General features: G+C 39.0%; 1 protein-coding gene across 1 annotated transcript; it reads right to left on the bottom strand.

Moving 5' to 3' along the window:
• Window positions 1–34: 34 nt before the first annotated feature.
• On the bottom strand, window positions 35–19,471 carry vps36 (vacuolar protein sorting 36 homolog). Its single transcript, XM_088921767.1, has 14 exons — window positions 19,284–19,471; window positions 18,792–18,860; window positions 18,388–18,458; window positions 17,345–17,459; window positions 16,583–16,672; window positions 15,750–15,836; window positions 11,077–11,109; window positions 10,914–10,991; window positions 9,616–9,750; window positions 8,973–9,038; window positions 6,801–6,865; window positions 2,528–2,612; window positions 1,915–1,991; window positions 35–1,078 (listed from the first exon to the last, which is right to left on the bottom strand). Exons 1-14 carry the CDS (start codon window positions 19,377–19,379, stop codon window positions 997–999), a joined length of 1,149 nt encoding a protein of 382 aa, XP_088777893.1. The 5' UTR covers window positions 19,380–19,471; the 3' UTR covers window positions 35–996.
• Window positions 19,472–19,490: the final 19 nt, after the last annotated feature.

The raw sequence follows: 19,490 nt of genomic DNA, 5'->3' as shown, positions 1-19,490 counted from the left end.
ACGTTGACATAGAATATGAAATACAGATTAATCATTTTGTCCAGGTTATTTAATCTGCCACTATCCAACAGGCCTCCTCCATAATTTGCTTGATTGTTCAGAATTTGAATGGAAATTTAATGCAATATGGGTGGTAAATAGGTTTAAACAAACAACAACTGGAAAGACATATCAATATGAATGTTAAAAATTAAAGTCACCAACAAAAGTATATGTTGCTGTACACATTTGGAGAAGTTGAAAGGATAGCCCTGAAAAAGCAAATCCCTCCCCAGCCTTATAAACACTTTTTAATGGAAAATGTATTGGAAAGGGCAAATGGAACAGCCCACTGACATTGAAGATTTGAGGGAACACTTGGGAGTGTCAGGGGAGTGTTAACAAAACAAGATAAAGTCATGCTGCTTTCTGTAGGGTCAAGGCAGGTGAAGGTGGTCTTTTTTCAAGTTACATTCTTTGAAAAACTATATAGTCTAACATAGGTTCAATCCAGTAACTAAGGAAATTTCACTTAAAATGTTCACTAGGGCTTGTGTACAGGATGTTGTAACTCCAAAATCAGGGATAATATCACTGAAAAATGCTACATGCAAGGTAGCCTGACTAATACAAAAACAATGACCATTCACACTATCTTCTCTATGTAGACTGCTAAATAAGAGTAAAATCAAGTCACATTACACAAAGGGTAAAAGTCTAACAATGTGCAGACCAGCCAACTATTTATTCTTAAAGAACTGAAGAGCAATGGAGTCCAGGTTTTAAATCACAAATAAAGCTCATTCAATCCAATTTCGACGTGAAGAGCTGAAGCTTGCCATCCTTGACAGAGGCGACAGGCAGGTCGGTGTGTTTTCATAACTCAGTCTTGCCACACTCACAGAGGGCTTTACCCACCCTGAACATAAAGTACAGGCTATGGTCCATTGGAGCAAAACTTTTCAAGTACCAAGTATCTGAGATATTCTTTATACTGGCATTGTCTCTTTTTATCTGTTAGAACAAGTTGGGATAAAATCGCAAGCCCTCCACAGAATCATCTCTGCAAAGGTGTCCCATCTTCTCAGCAAGAAGCAGCCTGCAAACAGAAAAAAAGAAAAAATGCACAAATATTGTCTTTATTGCTTTATATTCACAATATAACCTTGGGATGCCAGCTAAATCTAATTTAATAAGGTAACTAAATGACTGTTCATATAACAATTCCAGCTACTTTTTGACAGTTACAAACACAGTAATGCTTTGAATGTGTGGTGTAATGTGATGTGTACACCAAACTCTAACCTCACCCTGCAGTGTTACTCTAAATACATTTACAGCTGACCTCTGCCACTGGCTTCAGGTTTGTTGAATGCAAAACCTATGCACAAAAAAGAAATACTACAAAAAGGAGACAAAATCCATAAGAAATAAAAAATAGGTCCTCTTTTAACGGATGTAAAACGTAAGTGTGTTTACAGCAGATGTTTTGTTTTGTACTTTTTTGGCTATGGGTTATGGAAAACTGAACAAAAACTCTCCATGCACGTTGTGAGGTCTTTGCTCAGTCTAAGTATCTGCTTTGTGAGAAATTAAAATACCTTTGTTTGCCAAAAGTAAAATGCACTTATTCCCAGTACTTCTCTACTGTATAAAAAGGTAAGATAAAAGCAGACAGTTCACACGTTCTGCTTGAGAAGATAGACTTCTCAGAAAAAAATAATATGTTGAAGTGATATTACATTGGTATAGATTTACAGTATATATTATTTATATTTGCTACTTCTTTATATTTCAGAAGGGAAATGGTAATCAGTTCAGGGTTGCTAAGACATTAATAAACCACAGATCAGAAAGAAGGAAATACCTCCTTCTTTAACAGTTTTCACATACTGTATTTTATATCATTTTATTGCTAATACTGTATACCAATACCTCTCTTTTGCAAGAAGAACTGAGAGTCCTAGAAGTTTTGCAAACTCTTCTGAGGTCAGAGAGCCTTTTTCAGTCACCTGCAGAAAAGAAAACTGAATATTTATCATTGTAACAGTTTTCATTAGAACATAAAAACAAAATTAACAGATTACACTTCCTTTCTGTTAATCCAATTTGGCACACAAAGGCCTTGCTTTGAGATTTCCACAATAATTAGTTGCTTCTATTATTTCATTGTTATGAATGAAGAATTTTAGAAAAATATATAAAATGTTAAAGTAATGGCTGTTTGGATTATTTTGGAGGTTTAGCTTTTGGAAGCACATGTGCTATGGACCTGCATCTGATGGAAAATTGCAATCAGACATTCTCCATAAAAGATGTATTTGTCTTCCAGATCAACATCTGGTTATAATATTCAATCCCATAGGCATTCCTAGTCCGCTCATGCATGGTGTCTAGCTGAAAGCTATTTGGAACCTCTGGGCACCGAAAAGTTGTACAGGAAACTACACAACCTTTATTAAATCTCACTGTGTAGTCTGATGTGTTTTTCATGAATTTATAGAACAGATCACTTAACCTGAAATTGTAAGGCAAATAAAAAGCTTACATTATCAAGTGCTGAAGCAATCATTTCTTCTTCACTATGGGACTGTAGCTGAACAACCATAACACCACTATCAAAAACTCGTAACCTAGAACACAAGAATGCGAAACCATATACTATTTATTTCCTCCCGATTACCACGGCATTTAAAATATGACACAGTGGGACAATATACATGTAGGTAAGACCCTAAGAGCAACTGTTGTTGAATTCTATTTGATTTCACAACTCACACAGTCACTTCCTGCCACTTTATATTAGAAAAATACTGGCTGTTAACCTTGATTACATATGTGAAGCAAAATTAATTCTGTTTAGACCATTCTTCATGTTACCATCCTGAAACTGTGGAGGCTCATTACTATTGTTTCCCAAAATTCCTAATGAGTGTTTATACTTTAAATACACCTGCTTACGCCTGATAGGTGTTCGTACAAATACGCCTTTGTAAAACACATACAGTTGCAAGAAAAAGTTTGTGAACCCTTTGGAATTACCTGGATTTCTGCATTAATTACTCATAAAAAATGTTATCTACTTTTTAACTAAGTCACAATAATAGACAAACACAATCTGCTTAAACTAAGAACACACAAACAATTGTATTTCTTCTTGTCAATATTGAATGCATTGTTTAAACATTCACTGTCCAGGTTGGAAAAAGTATGTTAACCCTTGTATTTAGCAACTGGTAGAACCTCCTTTAGCAGCAATAACCTCCACCAAACGTTTCCTGTAGCTGCTGACGAGACTTGCACAATGGTTAGGAGGAATTGTAGACCATTCCTCATTAAAAAAACTGTTTCAGTTCATTAATATTTCTGGGACTCCTTATGTAAACAGCTCTCTTCAGGTCATGCCACAGCACCTCAATTGGGCTGAGGTCTGGACTCTGACTTGGCCATCCCAGAACACAATTTGTTTTCTGTTTAAACCATTCTGTTGTTGATTTAATCCTGTGTTTCGGGTCAATGTCTTGTTGCATCACCCAACGTCTATTAAGCTTCAGGTGCCGGACCGCTACCCTGACATTCTCCTGTAAGATGTCTTGAGACAATTTTGAATTCATTGTTCCCTCTATGATAGCAAGCTGTACAGGCCCTGAGGCAGCAAAGCAGCCCCAAACCATGATGCTCCCAACACATGCTTCACGGTTGGGATGAGGTTTTGGTGTTGGTGTTGTAATGTTTCATAGCCGTTCAGGGACGCCAAATATGTAACGTTGTGGCTCTCTGAAGGCACCAGTTCTGTAGGGTTTGGGCATTTACTGAGACAATTATCAATTGTAGCAGTAAATCACAAAGTTGATTCTTTTGATGGCTTTAGAATCCAACCATGCGACATAACTCAAACAACGCACACACACAGGTACTAATACACGAGGATACATTTATTAATACATAGAATATGCATGTAAACCTAACAGATCTTATCGAGAGGGTTATCAGAATACAAAAGGTATATATTCAATCAGTTACAAAGAGTTACATATATCAAGAGGACATACGTTCAGTATATCATTCATTAAGACCGTTTCGTAAATGAACTTGGTTATAACTTCTACATTAGATACTCAAAACAAGTACATAACTCTTAGGAATTAAATTGATATCAACTGGTTGGGATAACAATTGAATTCTCGAGCTGTAATGCAGTGAAGTTGAATACTCATCCAATCTCTGGGGATTCAGATCTCCTGCGGGCACAAAGAAACAGTTGCAGGCTGTTGCTGTCCAATCCGCGCTCTCTGGCTGTGTGCCAGGCTGTGCTGTGCGGCTTGTGACGGTGCGCTGCTGATGCTCACTGACCGGCTAGTTAGTGTTGGCTTTAACTAGCAAAGTTTGTGCACAGGAGAAAAGATGACTGTGAGTCCCAGCAGGTTAGGAAGAGGACCGGGTCGTTCCTGATGAAGAGCTAGTTCTGAATAGTGATTCAGCTTTCCACAGTTCCGACCTGTTCACGAGGCCTGCTGCTGGTTACTCTCTGGCAACCTCCACTCTAGACTCTTAGAACAAAGGAAAGTTCTGGCACTCGGACACACTGGCCGTTCCGTGGTTGTCCGGGCTGAGTCTCAGGATGGTCAGGAGGCGCGCTGCGAGAATGTCCTGCCCTTGGGAGCCTTCTGCTCCTGGGCCGTCCTGCCCTGGAATTCTCCTTTGAATTCCCTTTAGAACAGTCCACAGAATCCTCTCCAGAATCTTACTGAATCTCCCGAATCTGAATCTCTCAGGCTCTCTGTGTTGCCTGTTTTTACCTGGAGGAACTTCAGCTCATTCATTGGCTGAAAGTTCCATGGGCATCAGAGTCCCACGTGGGTTACTCGGCCCTACCAGTCCCTGATTGGTTGACCACGGTGAGATATGAGTCACTTAGTCCTGACACTTAGTAATGCAGTCCAGATGTCCATTCGGCACTCCCTAGACTGATAGGCGCCAATGGATGACCATTGATCATGATAGCCAGACTTAGCTAAGTGCATCCCACTTTGGGAGCTGTCCTAGGACCTTAAATCACCCTGCACTAATGGTCTCTCTGTGGCTGCACCACAGAGATGAACAGAGAAATGGGGCCTCATTTGGGAAGCTCAGAAACACTTAATTCTGCCTTATTATTAAGCCTCGCCGCTACAGTGTGCAGTGCTTTTTTCCTCCAAACATAGCGTTGTGCTTTTCTGCCAAAGAGTTCAACTTTTGTCTCATCCGTCCACAGAGCACTGTCCCAGAAGCGTTGTGGAACATCCAAGTGGTCTTTTGCAAACTTGAGACATGTAGCAACGTTTTTTTGGAGAGCAGTGTTTTCTTCTGTGGTGTCCTTCCATTAACACCATTCTTGTTCAGTGTTTTTTTTTTTATAGTGGACACATGAACAGAGACTTTGGCAGGTTCAAGAGATTTCTGCAGGTCCTTTGCTGTTACCCTAGGGTTCTTTTTCACCTCCTTCAGCATTGCACACTGCGCTCTTGCCGTGATCTTTGCAGGACGCCCACTCCTAGGGAGAGTAGCAACCGTACTGAATTTCCTCCATTTGTCGACAATTTGTCTTACTGTGGATTGATGAACACCCAGGCCTTTGGAAATGTTTCTGTAGCCTTTTCCAGCTTTATGGATCTCTACAATTCTTTTTCTAAGCTCCTCTGATATTTCTTTTGATCATGGCATGGTTCACACGAACAGCTCTTTCTTGATAAGAGCAGACTCTGTCAGTAATCAACCTTTGCGTGTCTTTTTTATAGGGCAGGGCACCTCCAACCCACACCACCAATGTCATCTCATTGATTGGAACACCTGACTCCAATTAGCTTTTGTAGAAGTCATTAGCCTAGAGGTTCACATACTTTTTCCAACCTAGACTGTCAATGCTTAAACGATGTGTTCAGTTCTGACAAGAAGTACAATTGTTTGTGTGTTATTAGTTTAAGCAGATTGTGTTTGTCTATTATTGTGACTTAGTTGAAGATCAGACCACATTTTTATGAGTAATTAATGCAGAAATCCAGGTAATTCCAAAGGGTTCACAAACTTTTTCTTGCCCTTATCCAGGCTGACTCACAATCTATATACACTGTCTATGAAGTTTTCTTGTCCTTCAACAATACACATCAATCCAGTGAGTATATTGTTCACACACAACAACCTAACAAAATGAAAAATACAACTTGCACAACCTGGCAGAGCAAAGCAAGCACTGTGCTGAGCAAAAAAAAAAAAACAGTAAAATTTGAAACAGTATAGAGTGAGATCACTAAGCAAAATAGAAGAACAAATAGCACTGCCAGCCTGACATTCAAGACCACACCTAAGAATGAGACCGCAGGTGTTGTCTGAATATTATAGTAGATATATAGTATTGTATGAGACTATTTACTAAAAAGGTAAAAATGTAGTGACTAGCTATGGAATTTCCAATAGTTCTTCACAAATATTGTGGCTAATTGTCTGAAGCTATGAGTCTGTCCTTCAATTACTGCCTATTTCTCAGTCAGCTTGACATGACAAAATGAAGTCTGGCACACTTCCATGCAATGTTGCATTTTGGGATGCAGACAAAGTACCATTCTCATAACAAATGGATATAAAAAATCCTCACCAGAAAGTACTAAAACTGGGCTTTCTAAAACTAGACAAATTCTTTGAACATCTGCCCATTTATTTTATAAAAGACTTAAAACCAGAAGTGTCTTAACAAAACAGGATGTGGAAATGGAAGCTATCAATGGAATTCACTCAGGCTGCTGGCATTAGTCAGTAGCCACCTTGTTCTCAGACAGTACACTCACCTCAAAGGCAGCTTCAGGGACTCAAACATTTTGCAGGCATTTACCAAATCCTCCGGGGACAGCAACTGAAAGGAAACACGCACAAAAAGCCATGACAAGTGTGTGCACTGCAGAGATCACAACAGGACAGTGCCGATGTCCGGAGAGCTTTCCTGAGACAGGAAAACGCAATTAGCGCAGGCCAAGATGGCTGCTTATGGGATTCTTTTGTTCCAGAATCTCATCCGCCCAGGTCTATCTAGAAACCCCTCAAAGTGAGTTCTTCAGACTTTCAGGATTTCCCTACACATTCCTGTACAGGGATAACATCCACAGACCAATCACATCGCTATTGATGCAACAGAAGGCCTTGTTCATAACTCAGAATGCTCCCCTCCTTGCCCTCTCAATCCTAATAGTGACTCACAATATAAAACTGTAACAAGCTTTTGAATTTTCCCAACATTTGACATATATTTGCAATTGTTTAAAACATAAGAAAAGTCCTAAAAAAGCATGGAATCAGATAACACACTTGTTAAACAGAAGTATGAGCAATTTTTGCTTTTACACATTAGAATATATAAACCAACACCAGGTATAGGATTCTTTTGAGTAGCTAGCTTGCTTCGATGTAAATAGGCAAAGATATACTTAGATGATATTATATATATAGAATTTTCTCTTTCACTTGATTAGTTTGTATAAGAACATGCAGCCCATAAAACAAACATGGATCACATTAATATGATTGTGATATATGAATATCACATTAATAAACCATGGGTATCTTACTCGTTTTTCGGTACGTTGGGCTGTGTGGGGGAGCACTTTTCAGTAAAATGTGACGTGTACAAAATAACAAGAGATTTTGTTAAGCCCCTGATAGACATGAGTCCATGAGAAGTAGAAAAACGAGCAATTTTCTCTCATAAGTTAATCAACTGGTACAGCATTTAAGGAATCCAATGTTGTTCCCTTCTCATCTTTTTCAGTGATGAAAGAAGTTGATCTCCCTGGGACCTTGTGAAATTCCCTCGGTCACATCCTCATTTAGTATCTCTCTTTGTAATCAGATTTGTATTCTCCTGCATCAAGATTAAAGACTTTTTCAACATGCTGTTTTATTCAGATTTTCTAACCTTTTTCTAATCTTTCTAGCTTTTATTTTTTTAAAATAAAACAGATAACCGGAAAATGGAGAGATGAGTGTGTTATTTAAAGCATCCAAGTCCTGCATCCAAATTGCTTTTATGGTTAATAGCAGCAGAACATTTTCAATCATGCCATATTCATCCTGTTTAATATTAAATCGTACCAGCACACGTTGTGCTCGCTGCTGAAATACTGTGTGCAGTGCGCGCTGGGGCAGTTTCCTGGTGGGACCACTTGTGAGTATAATGATATATTCACAAAAAAGTATTTATCTAAAACTGCCAGAGCTCTAGAAAACAGATTTGACATGATATACAGCATATCACTGAAGAGTAATAGTGCATCAGAAAATAGGCAGACATTGTGGCAAAGAAACAATGTGCTACCCTTACTGGCATTCAGATTAAACACAGTAAAGTGCCTAAATACCTAAAATCAGATAAAGAGACAAATTGTTTGATATTCTGTCAAGATTAAATTACTCCAAAGGTAAATAACAACAATCTATCCTTAAGAGGGTCATCCAATATTTCTCTGTATTATATTATGCACCAGAAATTTTTAGATAAAGTACAATAATCCCATATCCCCACTTCCGGGCCAAGTGAATGGAAGACCAAGTGGTCTTGAAACCCTCATCACTCCCTCACAGCCATCCAGATGGCTTCTTCTGCCTTTCCTAATTCCAAGCTGCTTAAACCAGGGTCAAGTGTGATCACAGTCATGTCTGATTATACTGCCACTCTAATTAGAAAGGTAATTAGCCAATCCATTCTCCTAGAGAAGCCTGGATGATTTGCGCTGGCAGAAGAGAATTAGATCTGGGTCAGAGCCCATATGACCTTTATCAGTCAAGAAGTGAAATGCCAATGCCAAAGGCAATGTTCATTATTTTGTCTGGCATGCGCCAACATGAAACTGGACATCTATTTTTCATGTATGGAGAAAGGGAATGGAAAAAAAAAACTGAGTCAAAGCAACAGATTAAGAAAAGGAGCACACATTAAAAATAAGAGGACTGGGTGGTCCCAATCTTACCTCCATCCCACGGGCTCGATTGACTAAACAATAAACTTCAGTCAAAGCCACCATGCCTCCTCTCTCCTTTAAAAAAGAAAAAAAATACTCCTTTTTATGGCCAAATACACTAATGTCAATAGCAGTGAAACTGACTTGGCATTCAAAAGCAAATAGCATCGCACAGGGAGAAAAGGCTATGTCAGTGTGTCAGAGAAAGCTCTGCTGATGAGAGCAGACAGAGGCAGCCATCCTTAAATGTCTCCAGAACACTTAGTTGTAAAGCTATATGGACCTCACTGCACACGAGCATAGGTCGCCAGGCCTCATCAGCTAGAAATGTTCACAGGTAGAAACTTGCCGTTAAAAAGGGGGACCTGGTTAGACTGTGGAGGCCACAGAACATTGCTCAGTGTTGAAATTCAATGCTCAAGCTGCTCAGACAGATGTCATCACCCCACCCTTCAATTCGCTCATTGTCTCCTCATGATCAAATTCATAGATTAAACCACTCAAAGGAAAATAAGCGAAATAAGAGCACTCACTGATATGGGGCTTGCAGCTGTGAAGTGAAGCTGGACATCTGTGTTCCAAATGGAAAAAACAAACTGGATTGGCGCAGAAATACACTGGTAGCAGATGGAATATAATGAGGGCTTCATACCTGCAGAGGGACCAGCAGCATGTCTCCCAGCTGTTTGGCTAGCTGCATGTGGTAATGTGTCCCAGAGCCATGGGTTTCCCTGGTGACTGGGTTTGCTATGCCCATACTCAATAGATAAGATTTAAATCGGATAGTCTGTTGGGAAGAGTCAGGATAGCAATAAGCACGGGATTCAGTTTAACCAGTGGGTTTAACACAAGCATTAGAATATTCAAGAGATCTATGAATCTTTAAGACAACTTTTAATTTACATTTTGAGTATTTTATTGCATGATTCTTCATCTGAACTTGCTGAAAAGCACAAAGGTAAGAATAATATCGCTTTGCTGCTCTTTGGTTTTTGACATTTGAGACTTAAATGCTCGTGTGTGTAGGATATACTGTAAATATAATAAGCACAAAACCTTACCAAGTGACAGATAACCTCAATTCGAAATGGTGATTTAAAGAAATGTACAATTTAATCTCTGTCACACAAAAAATGGCAAAACACACTCTTTTAAAAAAATGTAATAAAATATCATTCAAAAAGTAGATTTCCTCATGAGCATTTAGGATTATAGGTAAGGCAGGAGAAAGATTTAAATAGGAATAGATGGTTCTTAAATGTTCTGAGAGACTTGTTCAAAGCCACTGCTAATAGTCCTGCCAAGCAGGCTTAACAGTCCATGTGTTGGCAAAGAGACTCTAATCCAATACAGTTAAGATGCTTATGTTTATAAAGCAACAGGCTTTTTCACGCCTGGAGAACACAGAGTATTTCACAGAAGAAGAGGTCCCTAACAATGTAATTACTACATTCTGCTCTGCCAGGCTCAGGCTCTTAACTATACAGAATTTCCCCACTGGAGCAGAAACATAAATGACAAGTCAGCTTCGTATTTTCAAAATTGTATTTTCTTTAACATTTTTTATTGTTTGACTATCATAATAACTGTCATTGTTAATATAAAAAGACCTTTCTGCTTTTTAAAAGACTTCTCAAAGGCACCTACAGTATGAGGAGCTGTACTGCAGAGGTTAAACTGCATTGTCAAATAAACTGAGTGCTATTACAGAAAATGAATATGGGGCACCATTCACCAAGGTCCCCTAAAATTTCCTTTCATTTATGGGTTTGAGTTTCAAAAGCCTTCATTTTGCAGTAAAAATATTTGTTAAATACTTAGCTCCCTAAGCATACTTTTAAATAATTTTGTCCTCTGATATTGTGAACTGTGAAGGACAAACTAAATAAACCCACCATGACCCAGAATTTCCTTCATGGACTAAAAAAGTCAATCAAAAACAATGCTTACCTCATCTTCTGTGATGTCCCCTTGTTTTTCTTTGATTTTGTTAGCTATGGATTTGGATAACTCTACCATTTCTTTTGCCTGAGGAAAAGAAGAACAATTTAACTCTGTAATGCACCATCACATGATAAGGATAATCATATACAGTTGACATATCAAATATTACCTTTTCCATAAGCTTGCTGAGATCTTCAAAAGCCTGTTGGAAAGAAATGAGAAACTTGAAATCCAGTTCCAAAATAACAAACTTATTGTTTTTCTGTCACATTTATTAATCTAAAAATCTATTTTTTAATTAAATAAATTAAAAAATCCCTTACAGAATATACAGTAAATGTCATTAACCAGGTACAGAAAGTCAGCCTGCATAAGAGATTACAGTGCAACCTCTTTTATATTGTCACCCTTTGTACTAATGCATCGTAGGATTTTACAAAATGAGAATAAACGCATAATATCCTTATCATTAATACCACAAACGCATGACTTGGAAAAAGAAATACTACCCACAAAAAGCTATGGAACATCATATAACTAAAAGAATATTTATTTTATTATATATATATTTATAGATCATGTATTTGGTGCTGCATGACCATTAATGGTAATAATGAGATCGTCAGACAAATGTAATAATGATAATTAATAATTGCTTACACGTATATAGCGCTTTTCTGGACACTCCACTCAAAGTGCTTAACAGGTAATGGGGACTCCCCTCCACCACCACCAATGTGCAGCCCCCACCTGGATGATGCGACGGCAGCCATAGTGCGCAAGAACGCTCACCACACATCAGCTATCGGTGGGGAGGAGAGCAGAGTAATGAAGCCAATTTATAGATGAGGATTGTTAGGAAGCCATGATTGGTAAGGGCCAATGGGAAATTTGGCCAGGACACCAGGGTTACACCCCTACTCTTTTTGAGAAACGCCCTGGGATTTTTAATGACCACAGAGAGTCAGGACCTCGGTTTTACGTCTCATTCGAAGGATGGTGCCTGTTTACAGTAGAGTGTCCCTGTCACTATAGTGGGGCATTAGGACCCACATGGACTGCAGGGTGATCGCCCCCTGCTGGCCCCACTAACACCTCTTCCAGCAGCAACCTTAGTTTTTCCCAGGCTCACACCTGCTTAGCTTCAGTGGGTTGCCAGTTGTGAGCTGCAGAGTGATATGGTTGCTAAATGTTAAATATTAATGGGGTTATTTATTCCAATAAAACACAGGAGACCACAACTGTAGTTTTATTCTCATCCAACAAGGAGTCATATAACTGCACAATAACAGTATCGAGTAATACACCCTCAAGCATCAATATCAGCCTCAGTAATATCAATGTCACTCCCTAGCTTACAAATGCCACCTTGGGGATGTTCTGCTCCTCTGCAAGCACAAAGCAGTAACAGAAAGTCACATGGTCACATGATAATGACGATTGGATGTCTACACAATTGATCTCAGAGGTGCTCAAATGGCCTCACTTGAGGCCTGAACCCCAACTTCTCACAGACAACATGTAACAGTCATCCATGACTATTAAATACAATCCACCCAGTGAACATTTTCAGAAGCTTACAGTGAAACATGAACCAGGAGACACATGTGGAAGGGCATAGAAAACGAGAAGTAGAGGCTCTTCTTTACCAGCAGTCTTCTGATGCAGTGTTTGTTTACTAATTTCTACACTCATTGTATATGCCAGGTGCACCCTATCAAACCACAGAACTACATACAATACTGAACTGAAATCAGTGGGATTGAAAAAAACAACCTGTAAAATAGGCAAGATACAAGTGACAAAGAATTGACAATGCAACTTGAAAAGACAGTGCAAGCCAGTTGGGTTTTTAAAGTGGAAACCATTTTAGTATCTTAATAAAGATGGTGTCTAATTCTTTACAAAGGGACAAATTAAAATAATAACCTTGCCATCTTCTTCTGAGGATTACAAGATCATTTATTTCCCAGCAGACACACGTTGGGTTTATACACAGTGTACGGCCCTGGGTGAGAAATTTCCAAGACACTTTCGGACCACCGAAAGTCAAAGACCTCAATAACTGGAGTCTCAGTAACATGGGAAGAAGCTAAAACAAGTCCTGGGTACAATTCTTGTTGAATTGAGGGTTCAAAGCTTTTAACATTATTCAAACTCCGGTCTGTCCATGAGGGGTGAGACTGGGAACAAAAGGCCAGTGCACACACACACCTAGCAGGAACTTCCTCTGATAAACAATGGGCTGCACTGCTCTGTTCTTATCAGCCACACACAGCACAGGCAGGAAGCCTTTGGGAAAACGCTAGAGCACCAGAAAAAGAAAATCTATCATCCATCAATGAAACCAAAACTGATGCTAAGAGCCAGCCTCATTTCATAGACTCCATTCCCGTGGTGCAATCTGCCACAAACAGCTGCAACAGGCTTTGATATGTTCATATCTGCTCTCATTATTATTATTAGGAAGAAAGAGCCCAGTACACAACTGCTGTTCTAACCATATTTGTTGTTTTTGCCACTGGCCATAAAAAAAATTACTATTATAACTGAACAAAATATTATTTTTGTGACTGATTGAAGCACTTATCTATTCCAGTGCTTGGAATCACTTTCATGCTCTGTATGCAGGTGGACCAATACTAATTGGAGCCACCATATGTACGTTTTATCAAAAGAAAACTTCAGTTCCTACATGCTTTACTAAATTATTAGCACTCTGGTATTAGTAGCAATGAAGATCAGATCACCACATTATTTTCATGGGATATATGGTATAAAGTAAAATTTGAATTGCAGATAAATATATTCTATGTTCTTTAAAAAAACCCCAACAAAAACACTGACAAAAACAGGTCTAACATGACATAATAAATAACAGTTAAGGTGTACCTTTTTCATAATCAAAACCTTTAGTTGTACAGAGTCTGACTTATTTATGCTTACATGTTTATGCTGCCATTATTTATGCTTATATATGGCATACGTATATATGCTTACATAGGTATAACAAAAGAGAGCACTCATTGAAAAAGTGTCTAGAAAACATGCTGTACAAAAATGCAAAATAACTAAGTAAAGTGAAGTAATTCTTGCATCGTATATTTTTAGATCTATTTCAAAGTCTCAACAATATGTTACATGTTTATAAAATAGCTGTCATTTTATCTTTGAGATCTCTGTGCTCAATGAAGTGCGTACTTCTGTCTCAAACTGCCATAGAAACCGCTGATTGAGTTGCAGCCTAATTGTTTACAACTGGGTGTATTCCATTGCCTATTTTCATTATTTAGATCTACTGACTGACAAATGAAGTTCACAGGACACAGAAGCTTTCAACAGGAACTTTTTAGAGACAAGTCCCTGACCTCAGCTGCTTTCCTGATGCCTCACAAATGCGGTTCCTCACATTGAGAGATGTTAATCACTGTCTGCCCAAGATACTACCATGTGCACAAATTGGCCTGTAAACTTACTGAGGCTAAGAACATTAGAAAGATTATCAATGACAGCAAACTATTCTTCCCATCTTGGACATTTAAGAAGGGTTAAACAGAGCGGTTCTCATATTTATCTGCTTGTAGGGGAGTCATAAATTTCTCATTGTTATAACTTTTCTGTATACTGTACATAACGTATGCATGATTAATTATATTGTGTAAACTAAAACTGCAAGCTATCGGATTAACAGTAAGGTTTGAAAAGGCCAATCAGAGGTCCTGCTAAAAGAAAAAGTGGATATTGTGTGATGAACTCCCAGAGACATTTTGATTTAGATGAGCTATCAACAAATTTGTCATTTGATATTGCAGATTTGTTGTATTTACTTCTGTACTGTTTTTGTGAAAGAAATACTACAAACATCACTCCAGGTTTCAAAGCTTAGTAATTTCCATTCTCCTTTCAGCGGTACACCTTGTGTTTGATAACACAAAGTTTAATAAATAAAGTTAATAATAACAAAGTTATTAAAGACATTTAATAACAGATCTGTTTAAGATCTTTCCAGATCTACTACATATTTCTAAGGGCTCTATTTAAAAGTGTGCATATTTCAGGATTCCTTCAACACTAAAATTAGAAATTAAGATAAGTGAAGTTAAAATAAGATAACCTAACTACTTTAAAGGATATAGTAGTTCAGATGGGTAACTGCGTCAGCATGCGTAGGCTGCAAAGGAACAAGTAATAGGTTTATTCAATGCTGAAAAAAAGAAGAAAGAGAACACAACGTTTCGGCCGTGGAGCCTTCTTCAGGTGTGAGAGAGACAAGGCAGTAGACTTTACCTTTGCCTACTGCCTTGTCTCTCTCACACCTGAAGAAAGCTCCACGGCCGAAACGTTGTGTTCTCTTTCTTCTTTTTTTCAGCATGGAATAAACCTATTACTTGTTACTTTAAAGGATGTTTTACTTTGCATTGTGCATATACCACTTACATTCAAAAACATATTTTTGTCTCATGTCAGCATGTGGGTGTGTATTATTATTTTTTGGTCAGAAGCAAAAAGCCCTTCTGAGGGATAAATACTGCCATATAAAGAAAAGAAAAATTGGAATTGTTTTCAGAATCAAAGAGCACATAATCTTTATCACTGTAATAAATCTCTTCATTGGAACAGCCCACTGCGTGCATCCCGCTGGCCGGTGGAGGGTGTCTGGGGTGGAGCAGGAAGCACAGTGGACCAGGCCAGACAGATGGATGACCTCAGATCTCAGATCCAGGCTCTCCTCCCAGCAAACCTTGACCAACAACCCCCCCCCCCCCCCCCCCCCCACACACACACACACACACACACTGCCCGCCCGCCCGCCCGCCCGCCCGCCCGGGTCTCGCCCCTCACCTCTGAAATGTTTTTGTCCGTCTCTTTTCGCTTTTCCTCCAGCTTCCTCTCAATACCCACAATTCCAACAGCCCGGGTTCTTCCTGCCTGCAAGCCAAACAAGGAACGAGGAAGGAAACGTTAACAATGTCTTGCATGTCTGTCTCCATCAAGGCCATGGGCACAGCATGAGAAACTGCCTTTACTGCATCAAAGAGGGGAAAAAAACCATTCAGGCAAGCCCTCTCAACTTGGGTTTAGTTAAGATTAAAAAAACAAAATCAAATCAAAGAACTCCAGTGCTAACTTAAAACAGTTCTAACAATAATTCAGGGATACCATAATTGGTATGCAAAATGTATCAATATGCTTTTTAATCTTGCATGGCACATTCTTTATATAAGACAAACATAAATACATATGGACACACAGACCTTAACTCAACCTGGGAGAGAGTTTAGAGCTTTAAGATGTTACCTCTCAGAAAAGAATCTGAGCAGAATCTACAGTATACCTTTTTTTGGCATCCCAAATACTGTAAAAACAGCACCACATGCTGGCCGAATGATGCATTACTTCCTCCTAAATGCACTGACAAATGCAAATGAAATTACTATACTCATTCTAGATTTACAATAACAAAAATGCTAGTTTTAAAAGATTATTTTCAATTTTAATTATAAATCCCTGCCAGGAAAGTTACTAACTCCAAGTTGCTGGTTCAATCAGTGATTATTACACCAAGAAGCAAGCTACTAGACACAATATTCATGTGGTTGCAGACCAAGTGAGTTTCTCTGCCTAGTCACATTTAACATCCCACAGGTGAAGGCATGATGTGGAGATCTGGTCACCTGGGTTCCAGTACCAGTGGGAATGGCCTGGGAGGCTGGAGTCTGTTCCCATCGCCTCCGAGTCATTTCTTCTGACAGCCGCCTGTAAAACTTCACAGGGAAAATGAAACTGTGTGGTTGCTGCTATGACCACATTGGCAACTTAGAATTCGAGCATCCCCAGTGTTAGAATTGAGGGATATTTTCTTTGTCTAGTCTGGGTTTCAAAAATCTCGTTTTTGGGAAACAGGCACATGGCAGGATAGAACCTAGATGAGATGTCAGTCCAGTGCAGGGTAGACACAAAAACACACACACACACACACACAAACACACACACACACTCCTAAGGCTAATTCTTCCACAAGCCAATTAGCCTACTTTACTAGTATGTTTTTGGACTGTGGGAGAAAACTGGAGCACCTGGAGGAAATCCACGCAAACACAGAGAGAGAACACAAACTCCACACATACAGCACCCCAGGTCTGGAACTGAACCCAGGGCCCCAGCACTGCGAGACAGCAATGCTAACCACTGCTCCACTGTGCTGTCCACAATCACTAAATAAAAGTTGTAATTCCGAAAACATGTTTCTTTTAGAATTCAGCCGAATTAAATCATTCTGCAATAAAAACAAGTTTTAAAGACATTCATCCATTCTTTCTTTTGATAAATGCTCTTAGTAAGAGGGGATGCTTATATAAGGTGTTTAATACAACTAGTTCATATACTGTGCATTATGGTTGCAATTCACTCTCCTACAGTCTCGAGGGCTGATTTACCTCAATCTGACCATGCTCTTTGAAGGACAGTTTTATGTGGGAATACTTGCTGTTCTGGTACGGTCCCGGCTCCTTATTGGGTGATGCAGGGTGAAGGTGAATTACTATTTTAGCACTGTATTGAAACAAGAGAAAATATGATGGGAAGTTACAATTAGTAAGTCAAGAACAAAAAGAAGAAAATGAAATCAGTTGCAATGCAGAGTTTGTGCTTACGTGTGTGGAGTGCAACTACATTATGATTTAAAAAACAGGCAAAGAGAGGAAGTCTATAAAAGAAGAGAGAACTTCTAATTCATTGAATGAAGAAATACAAATCTAATTGAATTTGGTGCCCAATTCATCTGTAAATACGTTTTCACTTCTGAAACCACGCAGGAGCAGGAAATCCATTTTTAAAACCTTTTAATTTTCTCAAGTGGGTAACTCCGTCAGTATGTGTAGGCTGCAAAGGTACAAGTAAAGGTTTATTCCATGCTGAAAAGAGAAGAAACACATGAAGCACAACGTTTCAGCTGTGGAGCCTTCTTCAGGTGTCATGAAGGCTGAAGAAGGCTCCACAGCTGAAACGTGCTTCTTTTCTTCTCTTTTCAGCATGTCATTAAGCTTTGTGAGATTAGGTCAGCCTGTTTAATACAACTCAAAAGTATCGTATCAAGTGTGCCTCCTTTTCAGAATTCTGAACTGCAGGTTTGTTGTCTCTGTTTTCAAATTGATTGGAAGTTACAGAAAAGGTGCTCCAAAAATGTCTGGCTGACACCTGGAGAACACCTCATGTACTTTAAATGCTTTTTTTTATTCTTCCAACATACGTATGCTTTGTTTTTTTTTTAAATGTAGTAGACACGGGATAGGGGAGAGACACTTTACGAACGTGGCCTGACATTCACTGACTGCAGCTGTTTCTGTCACTGGGACAGTGCGGGATAATGTAAAGAGGCAAGAAGAAAGGAGATTGAAAAATGGAAACGAAAGGATAAGACTGGAAACAGAAGTACTGCGACAACAGAAGGGCAGTCGACTCCCTTCTTCAGCTGCTTTACCTTTTTCCAATCCCAGCTGCTTGCTCCTCAAAGAATATAACCTGTGACAGAGGTATGGCGATACAGCACTCCTGCAGAGAAGAGAAGGCAAAGGAGAGTGGAATTTTCCTCAAATGCCAATTCTGAACAAATTAATGTGGACTTGCAAAAGTAACTGAAATGTGTTCATAATGGCAAAGCAACTGGTAGCATTTTTACCAGTGTCACCGTGTGCAGAGGCCTTTTATTTTTTCATAATGTTATTTATAGAAACACAAGAGAATTAAAGAAATACAGCGTGATCATTTAAGAGTTTTTTTGCACCGTGAAACGTAGTTCCAGAAAAGCACAAAACTCATAGTAGTTCACATTGGAATGACGGTTCTATTACAACCATTTTGTATTATAGGGGGGAAAAGACTTACATGATTCTTTTGGTCCCTCCAGATTAATCGGTGTGTACTCAGAAGAGCTGTCCCCACATCAAGCTTAGCCTGGCAAATAAGAGCATGCACAGGAGCAATTCAACAGCAAGGCATTTTCAACAACTAGTTAACAAGCCTAGGACTTTGTGCCTATGGAAACAGAATGGCATTATTTTGAACATAGCTGGATTCAATATTAATATTCGGGGCACAAAGGCTTTAATTTATTTTGTGTTCGAATTATTTTGTTCTGAATTGTAGTACTACACCACAAAGACCACACTTCCTTACAAAGCACGTTCACCTTTGCAAAATCACTCTTTAACTGTAAAACTGTGCGTAGGCTGCTCCGCGAAATGTTTATATCAAATAATTGAAATACAAAACAACTCAGGATTGTTCGTCAATCATAGATCCTCTTTGGTCTTAATACTAGGCCTAAATCCGGGGATCTCGGTCTATCCAGCATGAAAGTAAGGCTGCGGTTTGTACCTTCTCATCTCCGTCATACAACCTGACTCCTCTCTGCTGAATCACTAAAGTTTCGTTCATTTCCAACAAGCCATTAGACCACACGAACCGGTCCATTTCACTTCACTATACAATGGCAACTTCGGTACAGGACAAGCCTGTCACTGTATTTTTGTTTACTTCCTGTATGCTGCCTACTTTACTGCCTGAACGTTTAAAAATCAATAT

The sequence above is a fragment of the Atractosteus spatula genome, chromosome 7 (genome assembly GCF_055471065.1).
Source record: "Atractosteus spatula isolate fAtrSpa1 chromosome 7, fAtrSpa1.hap1, whole genome shotgun sequence".
Taxonomy (NCBI): Eukaryota; Metazoa; Chordata; class Actinopteri; order Semionotiformes; family Lepisosteidae; genus Atractosteus; species Atractosteus spatula.
Note: the sequence above shows the minus strand (reverse complement) of the source record. Positions and strands in the feature narration are given on the sequence as shown.